The sequence below is a fragment of the Neopelma chrysocephalum genome, unplaced genomic scaffold, assembly GCF_003984885.1.
Source record: "Neopelma chrysocephalum unplaced genomic scaffold, ASM398488v2 Primary Assembly neopelma1_97074, whole genome shotgun sequence".
NCBI lineage: Eukaryota > Metazoa > Chordata > Aves > Passeriformes > Pipridae > Neopelma > Neopelma chrysocephalum.
In genome coordinates, this window is record NW_020925716.1 from 34,043 (window position 1) to 51,407 (window position 17,365).

Here is a 17,365-nt window from a genome sequence, read left to right on the forward strand (position 1 = left end):
AGCTTGGTATAACAAAGAGCAGTGCTCTCTGTGCAGTTTCTGTCCCTTTCCCCCCTCTTTTCTTTTTACTTCCAATTGATCCTTTTTTCTTTTTTTCTTTATTACTTCCAAATTCCTTTCTCAGGGTCTTCATTTCTACCTTCTCTCCACAGCCTTGCAGTGACCAGCATTATGTGGATAACACGACACTTGGCACTTAATTAGGTTTCAAAGTTAACATTCACATGAGGCTTGTAGGGGAGGAAACAGTCACACGGTTCTTTTCTTATGACTCAGAAGAAAAGTACTAAATGATGCTCAATTATTTTGGGGAGTTACTTTTATTGCCACACAACCTACAAAGCAAGGACTGATAGTGCTTTGTGTAGGTTAAAATGACACAGCACTGGGTGTAGAAGCCACAGCAACACAGAGCACTAGGTTTGCTTTGGAGGCTAAACTCTGATGTGGACATGATTTGAATCACTTTTCTCCTGTACACAGTTGTTGCTGCACTATTTTCACAGTGTTTCACTGTTTTCTGTTTAGGGTCCAGGGATCTACATTCACTTTTAGTCACTCCACCTACTCTCCTGGACTGCTTTGCCATGGTCCTGCAGTTCACGTCATTCCACACATCAACATTATTCCTTGTATCCTGCTTTGCTTTTGAAATTGTAGAGCTGCTTGGATCATTACTGAGCATGACCTGGAGATGTGTGTCCCTGCAAAGTGTGTTTGCCTTCCATGGATTTCACCAGAGGACATCAGCCCATGCCCAGCAGCAGAGTGCCCACAGGACAGTCTGGGATGGACAGACTGTTTATACATTTCACACAAATCACAAGGGTATGGCCCCTCCAAACCCCACTCAGCTCCCCATGGCTGCTATCCCCTCCTCCCCACATCCCCCTGAGCCCTTCCACCCACCCTTCGTGCAGGGTTTGTCAGCTTGAAAACCCAAGTGCTGAAGTGCCCCCTTCCCCCTCCCTCCCCATTCAGATTTCAGACACATTGGCTTTGAAGCACACGCAGTGTTCTGTGAATCATTCTTAATTTGAGGTCTCCAAGTTACTCAGCTCCTCGCTACAGCCTCCCACCTTGGAGACAAATGAAAGCACTGCTCCTCAGCTGCCTTGTCAGAGGAGGGGTTGAGGAAAGAGCTCCGTGCAGGGGCGGGAGAGGGGGGTCACTGATGCAAAGACCTGGGCTCACAGATTCACAGAGACACAAGAGCAGACGAGCTTTCTCTTCCAATTATGCCCCAGCCCAGTAGTTACAAATTCTGCTGTTGCAAAACTTGACTAGAGCAGAGAATTGCACTTGAAATGCAAAGGAGGGGGAAGGAGAAACGCTCTACCTGTGGGATTATGTCCAGATGGCTGAAGGTGAGGAATTACCAGTCAAACCCCAGCTGCCAGACCCTCTCAGCTGAGGCAGAAAGCAGCAGATCCAGGGCCCTGTGCCACACACTCACAGTGACAGTCCCACACCCTCTCCCAGCACTGAGTGTCTCTCACCATCCAGGGCTGCTCCTCAAGCAACAGACACACCAGACGGATGTGCTTGCCTGTGCTACAGCTGACTCTCTTTTCTTTTCACCCAACACCACAAGGACAACCTCTACTCCACTCACACACCTTCTTTGCAAAGGAAATACACATCCTTATTGAAATAAAAACACAAACATACTGCAAAAAGCTCAACAGAGCAGCTGCAAGATGTGCTACGGGAACTCTCATCTCTAGGAGGGCTGAGGAAGAAAGCCAGAAATATTCCCTGCGTGGTCTCCTACCCCTTTGCACATTGCCAGAAATGCTCCCACTTGTTTACCACCCACTATATAGAATGATTTTCAGAACTTCAATGGAAAACCAACCAGATTGAAAAACCCAACAAAAATCCAGTGACGTTGTGTCATTGCATTATTTAAGCAGCAGGAGATCTTTGGGGTATTTCCAAATATAAGGAATTTTAGCAATAAATTAGCACAGCCTCCATGAGTAAGTCTTGATTTTCCAATTCAGTTTTTTCCCAGGAGTGAGAGGGGATTTTTCAGATAACAGATGAAAAGCAATCTTTCCAAATCTAGATCACATGTAAATATTAAGCTCCATTAACCAGAACTCCCAGAAACTGCAGGAACAGTGCCTCCCTTTGGATGAGGGATCAGACCTCATGGTGTTTATAAACAGACTTTTTTCACAAGGAGCACACAGAACTTATTGTCCCAAGACAAAATCATCCTGATGTCCCCAAGAGTACAGAGACCTTCAGGGATAATGGGAATCCTGCCCCCAAGTCCCTCTGAAGCAGAATTGCAATGGCCACCCCTCAGCACACGGTGGTGCTGAAGAAATGGCTTAACTCAAGATAAGGGAGCACTGGGTGAGCTTGGATGGGTGTCAGCAACTCACTTCCCGAGATTTCCAGCTGCTGCCCTGCTTCTCCTGTGCAAATACACAACAGGACACATCCAAAAGGTCTGCAGCCCCAGAGGACATTGCTGATCTCTTTCTTTAGCTTTTCAAAGCTGACACCACAAAACCCAGGGAAAGAATGAAGTCCCGTGACCTGAAGGAGCAAAAACCTGGTAAATCTTATTTTATGGGACATCCTGTCCCAGCACAGGGAGAAGGGGACTGGAAGGACACCTGCCCGTAACACCCTGAACCCTCCCTGCCTTGAGGATGTTGGCACAAGGGAGGTTGTAGCACACACCACGTGCTGAGTGGAACCAAATTCCTTTAAATGACTTAGAAAGTCAAGCAGGAGGTTTGTTACAAAGCCAGGTATTAATCTCTCTGTTCTCTAAGACTGATGCTTTGTAAGATAAGTGAGTATAATGCTGATCCTACGGGTGAATAAAACAGAGCAGAGAACAAGCTGTATCTGTCTCCCAAGCCCAAGAACATGTTCAGCCCAGGTTTGTGTACAGCCAGCCTCACATTCTGCCTGCTGGCAGGTACAGCTGGCTGCTGCTGTGCCTCAAAACATCCATCCTGGGCTTAGGAAAAGCTGAAGTCAGAACTCCTGAGAAGCTGGGTAGCAGCTATCCGGGCCCAACCAGACTGAGCTTGAGCTCCCGAGTTAGACTTAGACTGTGGCCTTCTGGGGACCTGTGAGGCTTGGGTTAACCTGACTCTAAGTCTGACTGATCAAGTCAGGACCTTTTAAGACAAAGAAAAGGATCATCCTGTTTGTTGGTGGTGGTACAGCCCACGGACAGGCAGAAAAAGGACCTTCTGAGCTGACTCCCAATCTTCTGCCCAACCACAAAGTTGTGACTTAGTCACCATTAACAGCCACTAACACAGAGTCAGCATCTACAGAGCAGCCTCAGGAACCAGTGTCCTTGATTATATCAGGTTTTGGCCTGATCCTAAATCTCTTCCAATACAATAGTCCAAAACTGGACACTTTTCCCTTTAAGTACCAAAACATGTAACCCTACTGTTCAGAAAGTCTCCGCATGGGAAGAGTTTCACTGTAATTCTTTCACAACAGTATCACACCATTGGAAACTGTTAAAAGCCTCCCTTCCTCCTGCCCTTAGGCTGCACTTGAGAAGATTTATCCATGAATACAGTAGTAGCTGTTATCCAAATTTCATCAATTAAAGTGTCCCCCTGCAGCTTGGAACCAGAACTCCACTCTCCTCCCTGGCAGAGCCTCTCCAGGCAGGTTGACCAGGGCAGTGGTGGAATCACCATCCCTGGAAGTGTTCAAAAAGCATGTAGATGTGGCACGTGGGGACAAGGGTTAGTGGTGGCCTTGGCAGTACTGGGTTAATGGTTGGACTCCATGATCTTTCCAACCGAAATGATTCCATGATTCTAAACTTCTCCCCTTCAAATCTGCTCAGAATTCCTCATTAGTGCAAGCACTTGCCACACGTGGATCATCCTAGTCAGTCTCCTGGTTGTGAGAACAGGATTTCACCAAGGATTCATGCACAGCAGCAATCCCTGTGACCTGCTATAAGGTGCCAAGGCTGCAGCACCACAGACTCTTGGAGGACAATGGATTTAGAAATACTGTTTGCTGATGTTTGACAGATGTGAAGGGATTCACAGCAAACAGGGAGGAGGAAGTCCCAGCTGTGAAGCCATTAAGGAGAGGCTCACAGCATTCTGTCAGCCATGGAATAGCTGGAAATCCACTGGCCCAGCTGTGATGAAAGTGAAGTGGGGCTGCTGCAACTGCCTCCCCAGAAACCCTCCCAGCTCCATGAAGAGCCCTATCTGAGGGAGCCTTTGGCCTTGTGATTTCAGTGGGGCTCCCCAAACTCAAACAGCAGCCTGCTTCCAACAGAACCTTTTGTGTCAACCATATTTCTCACTGGGGTTGAGCAGAAATCCCATAAATGCCTAAATTACACCTCCACACAAAACAAGCTGGCTGATATCATGTCACTTACCTGCTCCTGCAGATCCCAGAGACCAGCGAGAGCAGGAACGTGAGGAGCATGCAGGCAGGCACAGAGGTCTGTTTGAGCAGCTCCACGATGATACTGGCCTCGACCCCCTCCGACTGCCAGTGGGTCAGCTTGATGGGCCCCTCGTCGTACCTGTCCGTCATGAACAGCACCCTGCTCCTGGCCACGGTGTCGAAGATGGCAGAGAGCTTGGAGGCATCCTCTGCCCTCCCATCAGCTGTGTCCAGAGGGGGGTGCAGATGGGAGAGCATAACTTTGCGTTGGTCATAGTACACCAAGATGACTTCTTCCTCCTTAGGGCTGCTGGAGTGTTTCTGAAGGGTAGAGCAGCTCCAAAACTTGCTGTCTCCCTCTTTGCTTATCTGAATCCAAGGCTCATGGGAGAATATGGTCCCAAGGTCTTCCAAGAACTCACTCAGACCCTCCTCTTTCTCCTGTTTGCTGTTGCTCCAGGAGCCCAGCACAGAAAGGCTGACTTTGGTCAGGCGCTGAACTTCCCCGAGGTACTGCTTCACCTGCACGGGGATGAAGGGGAAGTGCACCACGGCCAGGACAACTGCAGAGCTCTGCTCCGACAGCCAGCGGCCGATCAGGATGCCACTGTCTGCCGAGGAGCAGCACGACGGGAAGAACACCTTGAGTACCATGGCAGGGACCCTGGAGGGACAGGACACCTGCAACAAACACAAAAATAAAAGCTGAGAATGGTGAGTAAACGCAAGAAAATCTGAGCTGGCCAAAGTCACCAGGGAGGAGAACCAAGCAAATTTGAAAACACTGAGCCCAACCACCCGTGTAAGGACAGTGACAGCCACCAGACACACGCACACGTTCAGGGGGTTCCTGATGATCTGCAGTCTTTGAAGTGAGGAAAGGTGAGACTGGAGTCACCTTTTCTGAGTCCTGGAGAGGTCTTTCCCTGATAAGCACAGCGCATCAGACCAGACAAGATCAGGAATTCATCCAGCCTTGGATCTTAGATCCCCAACTGGATGTGCTGGAGCACTTCTAGAGTGCACCATGGTTTCTCTGGGGAGTATTTCCGGCTATTACCAACAATCAAATATTGATCCATGCCATAAAGCCAGATAATTTCAGACTCCTTTATCATCTCAGAACCCAGAGCTGTGCTCTGCAACAAACTCACTGAGCAACCTTAGTCGGATCACTCAGCTCCTCTTGCCTCACTCACCTCATCTGGAAACTGCGACAATAATTTCATCAAAAGGGACTACAGTGATTAATTGAAGTTTGTGCAGCAGTTTTAATTCACTAGACACGAGAGCCTAAAAATGGAGAACCCTCTCCACTTTATCAGTGCTCCTTATCTGCAGTGTTTTTCTCCCCATCATTAAGAACACATCTCAGTGGCTTTGGGAGACTCTTCCCAAAAGGAGCTTTGAGGCAGTTGACAGTGTCTCTTTAAATAAGGTGGAGGTTTCTAACAGAGCTGTAATTGCAGTAAGGAGGGCGCTGGCGCAGAACAGTCGCACCCGGCGCCCGTTGTCCTTTCCCGTCCTTCAGTGCTTTGTTAGGGATGTGAAAACTCTGCAGGGCCCCGAGGCTGCCTCCTCTGCAGAGACCCAGTCAGTCGGAAAGGGAACACAGAGGGTATTTATAACATGGACAGAGGATGCGCAGGGAAGGCCCTGATGGCTTTGTTTTCCTCTCCGTTAATGCAGGACAAGGGAGCCAGTAAATCTCAGCACCTGGGAATTTGCTGCCGTGTGGAGGGATGGGGAGCAGCAAAGGAGAGTGATTAACCTCTGTGGTTAAAACTCAGAGAAGGTTAATCTGGGGAGCTGCGGCTGCTCCACCCCTGGAAGTGTCCAAGGCCGGTTGGACGAGGTTGGAGCAACCTGGGATAGTGAAAGGTGTCCCTGCGCACGGCAGGGGTGGAATGAGATGGGCTTTAAGGTCCCTTCCAAACTTACCACTCTGGGATTCTATGATTCCTCCAGTCCCCCAGCCCCAGTACAGCACTTGGAAATGTAGGAGTTCTCAGCTCCTCGAGCAACAAGGTGAGGTTCCCTTGGTGCACAGCACGGTCCTCCGATGGGAAAAGCACCACAGCTGCTGCCTTTGCAAGGAGTAATGTTGTTCTTCCTTGGACTGAATTCTCCCTTTTACAGAAAAGTACCCCCAAAACTTCCCTCAAGCAGACATAGGGGTGCTCCTGAGGGATTTTTTTGGAGCGTGGTGCTGGAAGCACAGTGTTGGCAGGTGCTGAGGGCACCCAGCACCGCCCCTTGCTGCCCCATGGACCCTCCAGCCCCTGGTGAGATCTGGAGGCCACAGAGGGATAACCTTGGAGACCTGGAGTCTGTGAGGAAACAGGATCTCAAAAGAATCACAGAATCACGGAATGGTTTGGGTTGGAAGGGAATTTAAAGCCCATCCAGTTCCACCCCCTGCCATGGGCGAGGACACCTTCCACCAGACCAGGTTGCTCCAAGCCCCGTCCAACATTTCCAGGGATGGGGCAGCCACAGCTTCTCTGGGCAAGTGATAGAACCTCAACTACTATGTGTCTTCCCAAAGGGTTTCAAGCCTCCAGCAGGAGGGAAGGGAAGCAGAGAGCTGTGTGAGGGAGGGCAGAAGTGGCAGCTGTGACGCCCCAAGGCTGTCGGGGTGCAGCACACCAGGCTTGGGCAGGACAGAGACCTGCAACACAACCTAAAAATGGCATCTTTCACCAAAGCCTCATGACTATCACACCCAAATGGACTGAAAAACAAGACTTCCAAGCTTATTTTTCACTTCTCTGGAAATATAGGGAATAGCTTCTACAGAAAGAGTCAGGTATTTTTGGTGTTGTTTTTCTGGAGGACCACAGAGATGCCAAAGGACACATGTCCTATCCAGAAGTGGTGAAACAGACACAATTAATTAGATTAGTCCTTAAAATAGTTTGAAATAAAACCTGTCCCCTATATTTCGCCTTCCTTCCCTTCAGTATCCCTGGTTTGTCCAGGAATACTGGCCAAAGTAGTGCTCCTTTCACCACCTCTCATGTCTCCTTGCTTAACTCAGGCTGTCAAGGAAACATTGTCAGGTGAGATGAGGTTTTGCTTTAGATTTGCAAAAGGATTCTAATTCTTTTCCCCTAAGACCCACAGACATACTCCCAGGAAAAAGGAAATAAATTATGTAAATACAGGGGGTCTGAAAGGCAAAACAACAGATTGAATGTGTCAGGAACATACATACACACATATGCTCAGACACTACTTAAAATAATATAAATTTAGCTAGTGATAACATTCTAGTTATATCACAGTACCAAAACCTTGTAAGTGAAGTTGCCAATAGCTGAATACTCTAAAAACTGAAAGTGAGTTCCATTTTTGAAAGAAAAAAATAGAAAAATTAAAAGAATAATTACTTTAAGGGGGTTTTCAGTACTTATATCAGTAATATTGGAGAGGTAAGTTTTCAAAGTTGATTTTTTAATTGTTCTTTTACCTCAAGAGATGTCAGAGGTGTTCGAGTGTATACCTACGAGAGACTTGCAGTGTCTCTGCACAGCTGACCTTAAAGCTTTCTCCATCCATTGGACATTTGGAAGAGGAATTGTCTACAGACTCTCAATACAAACATTTACTTTTCACTGAGTTTGGTTTTTTTTTTTAGATAGCCACAGTCATCTGGGAAAACTTCTCATGAAGCAGAAACACTTATCCTTATCTTCTCTATTTTGGGAGTTTTTCCTCCTACACCTTTCCCAACATTTTAAATTTATATCATTTTATGCACCCAACTAATCTGGCTATAGCTCAGGTCAAATCATACCTAAGCACATCATCTGCCCTTTGGCTGCTGCAGAGAAGATTCTGATACAATTTTCAGGCTGTACAAAATATCTTGACAGCTGAAAACCAGCTAATCAACTATTCTTACGTTACTGTGGTTTGTATTCCCAAATCCACAACTGGCTGTGTATCCCACCTCATTCATTTCAATAGACTGAAATATAAAGTTCACCTCTTAAGTGTCATCACAGTCAATTGTTTTCACTGCTGCTAATTTTCGCAGAAAAATCCTACCAATGTGCTTAGTCCCTGTTCATAAAGTGCCTAAAATCTTCCAGATCCACCCATTCCTGCTGGAAACCCCCAGCCTTTCCCTGTGATGCCACAGAGCATCAGCACAACAATCTCAGGTGACCCAAACAAAAAATGGACACCACCTAAAATGTGTTAAGGTGACCAAAAAATTAAGACAGGACCCCAGGATGAATTAATTTCAGAACTTTTGTCAAAAAAGCCAAGGTGAACAGTGGGATGTGGCCCAGGTGTCACCACATGAGCTGTCCTGTGGCCACCAGCAGAGCCAAGGGGTGCTGACCCTGGGTCAAACCCACACCTGAGCACTCCAAGGTCCTTCCAGGGGGGTGAGGGAGGGCAGGCCAGGAGATACACAATCATAGAAACATAAAGGTTGGAAAGCCCTCCAAGACTGTCGAGTCCAACCATTCCCCCAGCAGTGCCAAGGCCACCACTAACCCACGTCCCCAAGTGCCACATCCACATGGCTTTTAAATCCCTCCAGGGATGGGGACTCCACCACTGCCCTGGGCAGCTGTGCCAGGGCTGGATAACCCTTTCCATGAAGAAATTTTCCCAATATCCAATATAAACATCTCCTGGCACAGCTTGAGGCCGTTTCCTCTCCTCCTGTCCCTTGTTCCCTGGGAGTAGAGTCCGACCCCCCCCGGCTCCCCCCTCCTGTCAGGGAGTTGCAGAGCCAGAAGGTCCCCCCTGAGCCTCCTTTTCTCCAGGCTGAGCCCCCCCAGCTCCCTCAGCTGCTCCTGCTGCTCCAGCCCCGTCCCCAGCTCCGTTCCCTTCCCTGGACACGCTCCAGCCCCTCAGAGTCTCTCCTGCCGTGAGGGGCCCAGCAGTGCCCCCCGCCCGCGGCTCCCCCGGCTCCCCCCACAGCCCCCGGCCCGGCCGGGCCCGCCCCGCTCCTACCGCCCGCCCGGCGCCGCCGCTTCCGCCCGCGTTGCCCGGAGACGCGGGAGCCGCGGGGCCCCGCAGGGAGGGCCCGGCCGCCGCCGCCGCCCGCCGCCCGCGTTCCGGGGCTCTCGGGGCCCGGCTGTGCCCGCTCCCCGGGAGAGCCGGGAGGGCTCGGCTGTCCCCGCTCCGCTCCCTGTGCCCGCTCCCCGCGCTCCTCCCGGCGCCTTTCCCGGGCCGGGGAGCGGCGGGGCCGCCTGGGACGGGCGATAAGGGCAATCAGCGTGCCCGTCCTCCCCTGGAGCGGGGCCAGGGGCTCCCATGGCCTCATGGGACCCCCCTGCCCCCGATCCCACAGCCCAGGGACTCACCTGTCCTCACCAGACCCTGTTGTCCTCCATCCTCCCGGGGCCAGAGGCTCGGCTGTCCCCATGGAACCCAGTTGTCCCCCATTCCCACATGCCAGAGGCTCACCTGTCCTCACAGGACCCCATTGTCCTCTGTTCCAAAAGTCCAGGGACTCACTTGCCCTCACGAGACCCCACTGCCCCCCATCCCACAGGGCTCTCCTGTCCTCATGGGATCCTGTTGTCCCCATCCTACAAGTGAGGGATGTCCCTTTCTAATGTGGGACCCTGATGTCCACCATCCCCAAAGGCCAGGGACTCGCCTGTCCCCACAGGACCGTGTTGTCCCATGTCCCCAGAGGCCAGAGGTTTGCCTGTCCTCATGGGACCCCCTTGTCTCCCATCCCCAAAGGCCAGGGACTCGCCTTGCCAAGCAGGACCCCATTCACCCTCATCCCCAAAGTCCAAGGACTTGCCTTTCCTCAGGAACCCTGTTGTCCCTCATCCCAAAGGTCCATCCCCATGGGACCCTATTATCCCCCACCCCCACAGGCCAGGGGCTCACCTGTCCTGACAGGACCCCTTGACTCCCACCCCCAGCACCTCAGCAGCCCCCTGGCCTGGCAGAGGCCTATGAGTGCAGATGGGTGCCCGGGAGCTTCCCTCCTGTGACCCAGTGGTGGGTTGGGGCCAGCGAGCTTGGGAAGACTCTGGGCAATGTGAGGGGGTCCCAAATGGAAAGGGAGAGTGGGTGTGGAGGTGAGGGTGAGCTAGAGAAGAGGTTTTGGGGGCTTATTTTTGTTGTTGAGTGCCACAGAATTGGAATAAGGTGGGGGAAGGTTTGGTTTTCTGGGAGCTCAGCTCCCTGGGATGGGACAGGTTCATCTCTGTACCTACAGACCACACAGACAGGCCCCTTCCCTATTGCTGGGTTTGCTCTGGGGCTGCCTTGTTCTACAGGGAGAGGGGTCTGGGAGGGCACCATCTTCAGTGCTTGTTCTAAGGCCAGGAAGGCCCTCTCCAGGGATCGTTTTGAGTGAGAGGTGGTGACTGGACTCAGGTCTCAGACATCAGCAGAGGCCAAGGAGCCGTTCAGCACCATGTCCAAACTGAGGGCTGGAGATGGGAGAGGAAAATGCCCTTCCCTGTGCCACCACACCCTGCCCACTTTCCCCTGTGCCACCACACCCTGCCCGCCTCTCCCTGGTCTCTGCTGATAAGGGCAGTGGCTCTGACCCCTCCTCCACAGGGGATAACAGGCAGCCCAGCCCAGCAGTCTCAGCCCCAGGATGGGGGGCAGTGTGAGCAGTTCCACATTCCCATATGGAATTTACTCTGTGCAGTGGTTGTTGCTTCCCTGTAGAGGTCAGGAATGCAGCACAGAAGGAGTTCCCTTCATCCTACCCTTCTCCTGAAGTCTGCTACAGACCCAGCGTGCCATTCTGTGATTCCAAAACTTTTCCTAATATCCTGGGGATGAGTTAGTACAGACCAGTTGTCTCAACCATGCAAGGCTGGACAGGGCTTGGAGCAACCTGGTCTAGTGGAAGATGTCCCTGCCCATGGCAGGAGGTGGAATGAGATGGCCTTTAAGGTCTCTCCCAAACCAAACCATTCTGTGATTCCATGATTCTCTGACAGGCCACGGCTGCCAGCTCTGGCCTTACCACTCTGGTCATACTCTGGCATCAGGAAGGTGGAACCATGGTACATCAAAACAGTGTGTGGGGAAGAAAAATATTTGTATTAGCTTTGCAAAAACACACAAGGATTTGAGGGTGTGGTGGTAAATTTGCCAAGGCACCAACTCCTGGCCAATTCTGAGTAGCCTGGTCATCCTTTAGCTATTCTGGTGCTGGTTTAGCTGCTCCAGAGTTGGTCTAGTCCTTGCTTCTGCCATCTGGAGAAGCTGAGGGCCATCAGGAGGTCAGGTCTGGGGCAGTGCTCTGCATCCGTGGAAACGTTCAAGGCCAGGAACTTGGAGCAACCTGGTCTAGTGGCAGGTGTCCCTCCCCATGTCAGAGGGGTTAGAACGAGATGAGCTTTAAGGTCCCTTCCAACCCAAAACAGTCCATGATTCTATGATATGATTCTGTGTGAAGGAGATGGAGCTCACAGCCACCAGCAGACCCACAGCTCAGCTGGGCTGCAGTGGAGCCATCCTCCCTCCCCTCCTGGGTGTTTGGTTGGGGTGACCACATGGTGCCCCAGGGTTGGTGGGATTGTAAGGGGGTCTCACACAGTACTTAAAGACTTTGACACAGTTCTCCCCCGTGTCTGCCACAAAGAGGTGCCCGAAGGGGGAGCAAGCCATGCCAGCAGGCCTCTGCAGCCCCACGGACACCAGGCAGACGGGAGCCCCGTGCTCTGGGAACAAGTGGACTGTCCGGCGCTGCTCGTCTGCCACCAGGATGCTGCCATCCCTATCCACACACACCCCAGCGGGGTTGCCAAACTGGTGTCCATATTTGCTGCTGAGGGAGCAGAGGAGCTTGTGGCTGCTCATGAAGACCTTGACATCCCCACACTCCTCGCTCACCACAAAGCCCCCGTTGGGCGCTGGGCTGACGTAGCGAGGCCCCTGCAGGTCAGGCACTGAGTGGACCTCGAGTGTCTTGAAGGCGTGGTCCAGAGCAAAGCTGTGCACTTGGCCTTGGGCATAGTCTGCTACCAAGATCTTGCCCATGGAGTCGACTCCAATGCCCCTGGGGGAACCAACCTTTCTGATCTTTACCCATTCCCTCTTGGAGAGGCTGGTGTAAGGGTTGAAGGCCCAGATGGCTTCATTCACCATGTCGGCCACAGCCACCATTCCCATGCGAGTCACAGTCACATCTTCTGGCAGGAAAGTGCCCTTCCCCCTTTGCTGGCAGGGCAGGGCCTGCAGCGTGTGGCCTGTGCTGGAGAGGACGTGGACCCAGGGAGCATTCTCAGCTGTCAGGTAGATGGAGCCATCCGGGGAACAGTGGATTCCATGGACACCCCCATAGCGGCTGCCAGTGGGGTTGGGGATCTGCCGGACCAGGTTGTCCTGGCAATAGTGGAGGAGGTTCTTGATGTTGTCCAGATCTCCACACAGACTTTTGGCCTTATCTGCCAGCTGGTGGACTTGGTGCTGTGTCACCATGCCCACGCTGGGCTGGCTGCTCAGCAGTGGGCTGGCTGTCTGGAGAGTGGCAAATGACTTCAGCTGGAGGCTGTAGATGGTTTTCAGCAGCTTCTCCTTTAGCTGGCTGTTCTCCAGGGTGTAGTCCATGACAATCTCTTGTCCCTGTTTGGGGGAAGCAGGAGGACCATGACTGTCCCTGCCTGTTGCCATCCCTGGGGATACACTAAGGTGTTTGCTGCCTACCCAGGGTCAAGGTGTAGACACTGGTCTGGATTAACTTCAGTGCCAAAGAAACCACATCACTGTAGTGCCAGCTAATTATGTGCTCGGGACATAAAGACAAAGAAAGACATTGGCATGAAAATGAAAGAGTCATCAAGCTGGATCTGCAGCTGGAGGAACAGCCAGAAAGGTCCATTGGCTTCAACGACAGCTCAGCTGGTGTCAGATGTGGCCTGAGGATTTTTGTGTAAAGGTGAGCCATGTGTGAGCACAATCTCCACCACTCTGGTTCCTCAGATTAGTGGCTTCTCTCAGGTTTTTAACACCTCTTAACCCTATTTTCTGTGAACCTCATCTGTCCAAACCATGCTCAGTCTATGATAACACTCAGGACACTGAAGATGAGTATTCCTTAACTCCCACATGGGTCAGATGTCACACGTGGCCAGCACATCTCTTTGCTAAGGGCACCCTCTCCGCATCCAAATAGATTCATAGAATCACAGAATATTCTGAACTGGAAGGGACTCACATGGATCATCAAATCCAACTCCTGGCCCTGCACAGACACACTAAGCAGTGATGGGAGCCCAGTTCTGCTGTGTGTTCCCAGGGCCTGGCTGGAGAACAGCTTGTAGCACACAGCCAGGAGCTTGCAAGGGAAATGTGGCCTCATTAAAGCTCCTGGGGAGGCAGAAGTTCACTTTGCTTTAAATGTGATTATAATTAATATTATAATGGGCACACTTGGCTGTTTTGAGTTGTTTGCAGGCCGTCACTCCACTTTTATCACCCCATGTCCCATGATTGCCTGGATCATGTGCTCTGTGCTGCCTGCAAAAGGGACATTTCCCCAAACCACAGCTGAAGGAAGCTAAGGCATACTCTGCCAAACAGTCCTTTCCATGTGCAAATCCCACAATTATCTAAACCCTATCCCCTGAATACTTGCAGAGCTACCAAATACAAGTGTGTGATGGTGGGGATGAGTGTGAATACAGACAGAATCCAATTTCTGCTAGATTTGGGGCCTGAAAACAGCTGTTTCTTCCCCAAAGTGGTTGTGCTTTGTCTCCAGCAGCAGAGACCTGTTTGGTGGAAATAAGCCCCCCACCCCCACCCAGAACTGCAAGTCAGGGTCCTCCTTCAGTGCTGGACAGAGTCCAAAATCCAAACCACTGGATTTTACAGATGGGGAAACTGAGCCACCACCAGGGAGCTGCTATGCCAGCCACCACACCCCCCTCACCAGGAGCACCCACCTCCCTTCCCAGGTGCTGGGCACCCAAAAGCTACCCTCAGACCATTGATGGTGTGTCCTGAGCCAGGCCTGAGCTGCTCATTCAGGGTCCAAGCCCAAGAAGAGGTCTCTGACCTGTCCCCCACACAACTCAGGGCAATGACCACGAGCCCAGCTCAACAGACCTTGTACCTCAGTCCTGCTGTCCAGGAGCTGCCTGTCCTTCCCTGGCAGCGCTGCCCTCCCACCGGCTCTGTCCTGCTCTGTCTCACCAGCTCTGTCCTGCTCCGTCCCACCGGCTCTGTCCTGCTGCCTCAGGAGCAGGAGTCCTCCTGCCGGGCAGGGAGCAGGACCAGGGGATCTTGTGTTGTTAGTGACGGGCGATTGCCCTTGGGTCTGGGTAAACACAAAAACTCCTTGTGCTGACAACCAGAAGCAGTGACACGAGGGCTTATCTGTGTGGGTTTTTTACTCCCTGCTGGTCTCCTGCCAGAGACAAGGTGCCTTTCCCGCAGGATCGTTCTGTGCTCCAAGGTGCCCAGCTGCAGGGATGATCTGGGGCTTCTAAGGAGAGGCAAAGGGGCTGATTTGCTGCATGTCACCCTTGGCAGCTGCTGGGGTGGGACAGGAACACCCTCACTGTTAATCAGGGCTCCTGCCTGGTCTCGTGGCTGCGTCGCTGCCTCCCCGTGTGCCCCCAGCCTGGGCACTGTGCAGATGTGTGCCTCAATCTCCCCGCTTGCAAAAAGGAGACTGGGGAATTTTACCATGTCAGGCTTTGAGGTGCAGTGATGGAGAAGTTCCAGGAAGAGGCAGGTCAGCCAGGACTCCTGGCACAGCCCCCCCTCCATCTCCATGCTGCTCAAACCAGGCTCCCCCCAGCTGGGCAAATCCATGTTTGGAGCTGATGGTCGCTTTTATCAGTTCAGCTCCAACAAAGAGGGTCAGGAGTAAAAGCAGAGTCGGCCAGGAGCAGCCTGCAAGGGGCTGCTCAGAACCTGCCCTTCCTCTCTGGCAGTGATTCCTGGCAGCGCTTCCTGTCTGTGCTCCATCCACCTTTGCCAGCAGTGAGCTCAAACCACCCACCTTAAACCTGGTCAAGGTGTGAAGAAGTTTGTGTCTATTCATTCCTCAGATGGGCCAAAGGCAAGTGAAGTTTGAATCAGACTCAGCCACCTTTGGGATGTTTGGAGGGGCTGCAAGTGCCTGGCCCTTGGGGCTCAGGAAGCAGTTTGGGGTCCAGCTGGCTACAGGAGCTGTGGGACGGGGATCTGCCTCCAAAGCCCCAGGACTGGGTGCTCCTCTTGCCATGTGTTTAGGGCCCTTCTGGTCCTGTATCAGACTCCGAAGCTCACAGTGCCTGGGAAGCTGCTTCAGACCTATTACCAGCCAAAATTACAAAAATAACTTGACACGACAAGCACCACGGCCGCTCCATCCGAGCCCCAGCAGGACGGGAGTCAGCTTCAAAAACCATCTCCCAGGGCAACAGGGTCTGACCTTTTGTTTCGCTGTTGTGAGCTCCATCACCAGGATAAACAAACACAGCCTGGCCCTGGGGCTCCCTTTCACCTTTCCAGGACTGTGGCTCTGTCACAACCTGTTCAGAAGCCATCCCTGGACCCCCGAAGACACCTGTGTCATGGCAGGCCTGGCACAGCCCATGCCCACACCAGCACCGGGAGCTACAGGGTTCAAGGACGAGGGCATGGTCAGCCCGCTGGCTCTGGAGATGGACCAAGGGAAAGAGAGTTTGGGTTCAGTTCAGGCTTTCCTGGCGCACATTCCTTGCAGGTATGAGTGATGAACTTCTCACCTTGCAACTTTTCCCACCCTGGCCCAGGGACAGCAGATCTTGGTTGAGTGTCCACAGGGAACAGACAAGCCCTGGGTCTCTGCCAGTCTCTGTGCCCAGGGATGCTTAGTGCCCACCTGGCAATGTGCATGTGTGCAGGGAGCCAGTGGGAGATCCCATGGGAACAGCCGATGTTATTGCTACCAAGTCACAGATTTGGGGGGAAAAAATATTTCCCCATCTAGAGCACAGCTCCTTGGCTGAGGAGAGGACCGGGGGGACAGAGATGGCCACAGTGTCAGTGCAGTGTTAATTGTCATGGTGCAATGAAACCCTCCTGGGGCTCAGGTCCATGCTGGACACTGGAGCACTCCAGCCCTGAGTCCCAGCAGTCCCCAGCCTGGTCAGGTCACAGAATGACACAACGAGTTGTAAGGGACGCACAAGGGTCATGGAGTACAACTCCTGGGCCTGCACAAGACCATCCCCAAGAGTCACACCCTGTGCCCCAGAGGATCATCCAAACCCTCCTGGAGCTCTGGCAGCCTTGGTGCTGTGCCCACTGCCCTGGGGAGCCTGGGCAGTGCCCAACACCCTCTGGGGGAAGAACCTTTTGCTGAGATCCAACCTGACCCTGCCCTGACACAGCTCCAAACCATTCCCTGAATGTTGTCCCTGGTCCCCCCAGAGCAGAGCTCAGTCCCTGCCCCTCCTCTGCCCCTGCCCAGGCAGCTGGAACTGCAGGGAGGTCTCCCCTCAGTCTCCTCTTCTCCAGCTGAACACACCAAGTGCCCTCAGTGTCCTCACACGGCTTCCCCTCAAGGCCCTTCCCCATCCTCGTTTCTCTCCTTTGGACACTCTGTAATGGCTCAATATCTTCCTTCCATTGTGTGCCCCCAAACTGCCCCAATGCCACAGGTGAGGCCGCCCCAGGGCAGGGCAGAGCGGGACAATCCCCTCTGTGGCCAGGCTGGTGATGCTGGGCCTGATGCCCCCAGGACATGGTTGGCCCTCCTGGCTGCCAGGGCACTGCTGACTCAGGGCCAAGTGGCCATTGCCAGGACCACCAGGTCCATGCTGGATGTCACAGCACCGCATCCCAGAGGGCCCCAGCAATCCCCAGCCTGCTCCGGACCTCTGTCAGCACAAGGAGGTTGCATCCAAGGGCTGTGACGGTTTGCAGGGACTGAAGGGGCGATGTGGGGACGAGGTGAGATGGCAGCAGCATCCAGCTGGACACAGGCTGGTCATTGCTTTGCACAGACACCAGGCGGCTCCGTCTG

At 52.7% G+C, this 17,365-nt stretch overlaps 2 protein-coding genes across 6 annotated transcripts in view; both read right to left on the minus strand.

The window, feature by feature from the left end:
* The window catches only part of PIGQ (phosphatidylinositol glycan anchor biosynthesis class Q), a 39,438-nt gene extending 30,009 nt beyond the window's left edge, over positions 1–9,429 (minus strand). For 4 of the 5 annotated variants that reach the window (XM_027671336.1, XM_027671338.1, XM_027671334.1 and 1 more), the window contains exons 1-2: positions 9,388–9,429; positions 4,400–5,091 (exon numbers count right to left, since the gene is read on the minus strand). In XM_027671336.1, the coding sequence (XP_027527137.1) occupies positions 4,400–5,064 (665 nt within the window). In that variant the 5' untranslated portion in view covers positions 5,065–5,091; positions 9,388–9,429. Of the gene's footprint in view, positions 1–4,399; positions 5,092–6,351; positions 6,733–9,387 lie in introns of those variants that run through there. The other variant, XM_027671335.1, reaches the window with a different exon arrangement.
* A 2,167-nt stretch (positions 9,430–11,596) lies between these two features.
* Positions 11,597–12,407, minus strand: NHLRC4 (NHL repeat containing 4). The gene is made up of 2 exons (XM_027671340.1): positions 11,916–12,407; positions 11,597–11,625 (listed from the first exon to the last, which is right to left on the minus strand). The coding sequence occupies exons 1-2, from the start codon at positions 12,400–12,402 to the stop codon at positions 11,597–11,599; spliced, it is 516 nt and encodes a 171-aa protein (XP_027527141.1). The 5' UTR covers positions 12,403–12,407.
* Between the last annotated feature and the right edge of the window lie 4,958 nt (positions 12,408–17,365).

Bases quoted from the DNA above. Each gene is read 5' to 3' on its own strand.
- NHLRC4 (XM_027671340.1), bottom strand. From the start codon at position 12,402: ATGGGCAAGATCTTGGTAGCAGACTATGCCCAAGGCCAAGTGCACAGC. The intron at 11,626-11,915 runs GTGGTCACCCCA...GATGGCCCTCAG, and splicing joins CACCAACCCTGGGGCACCAT to CTTCTCCAGATGGCAGAAGC.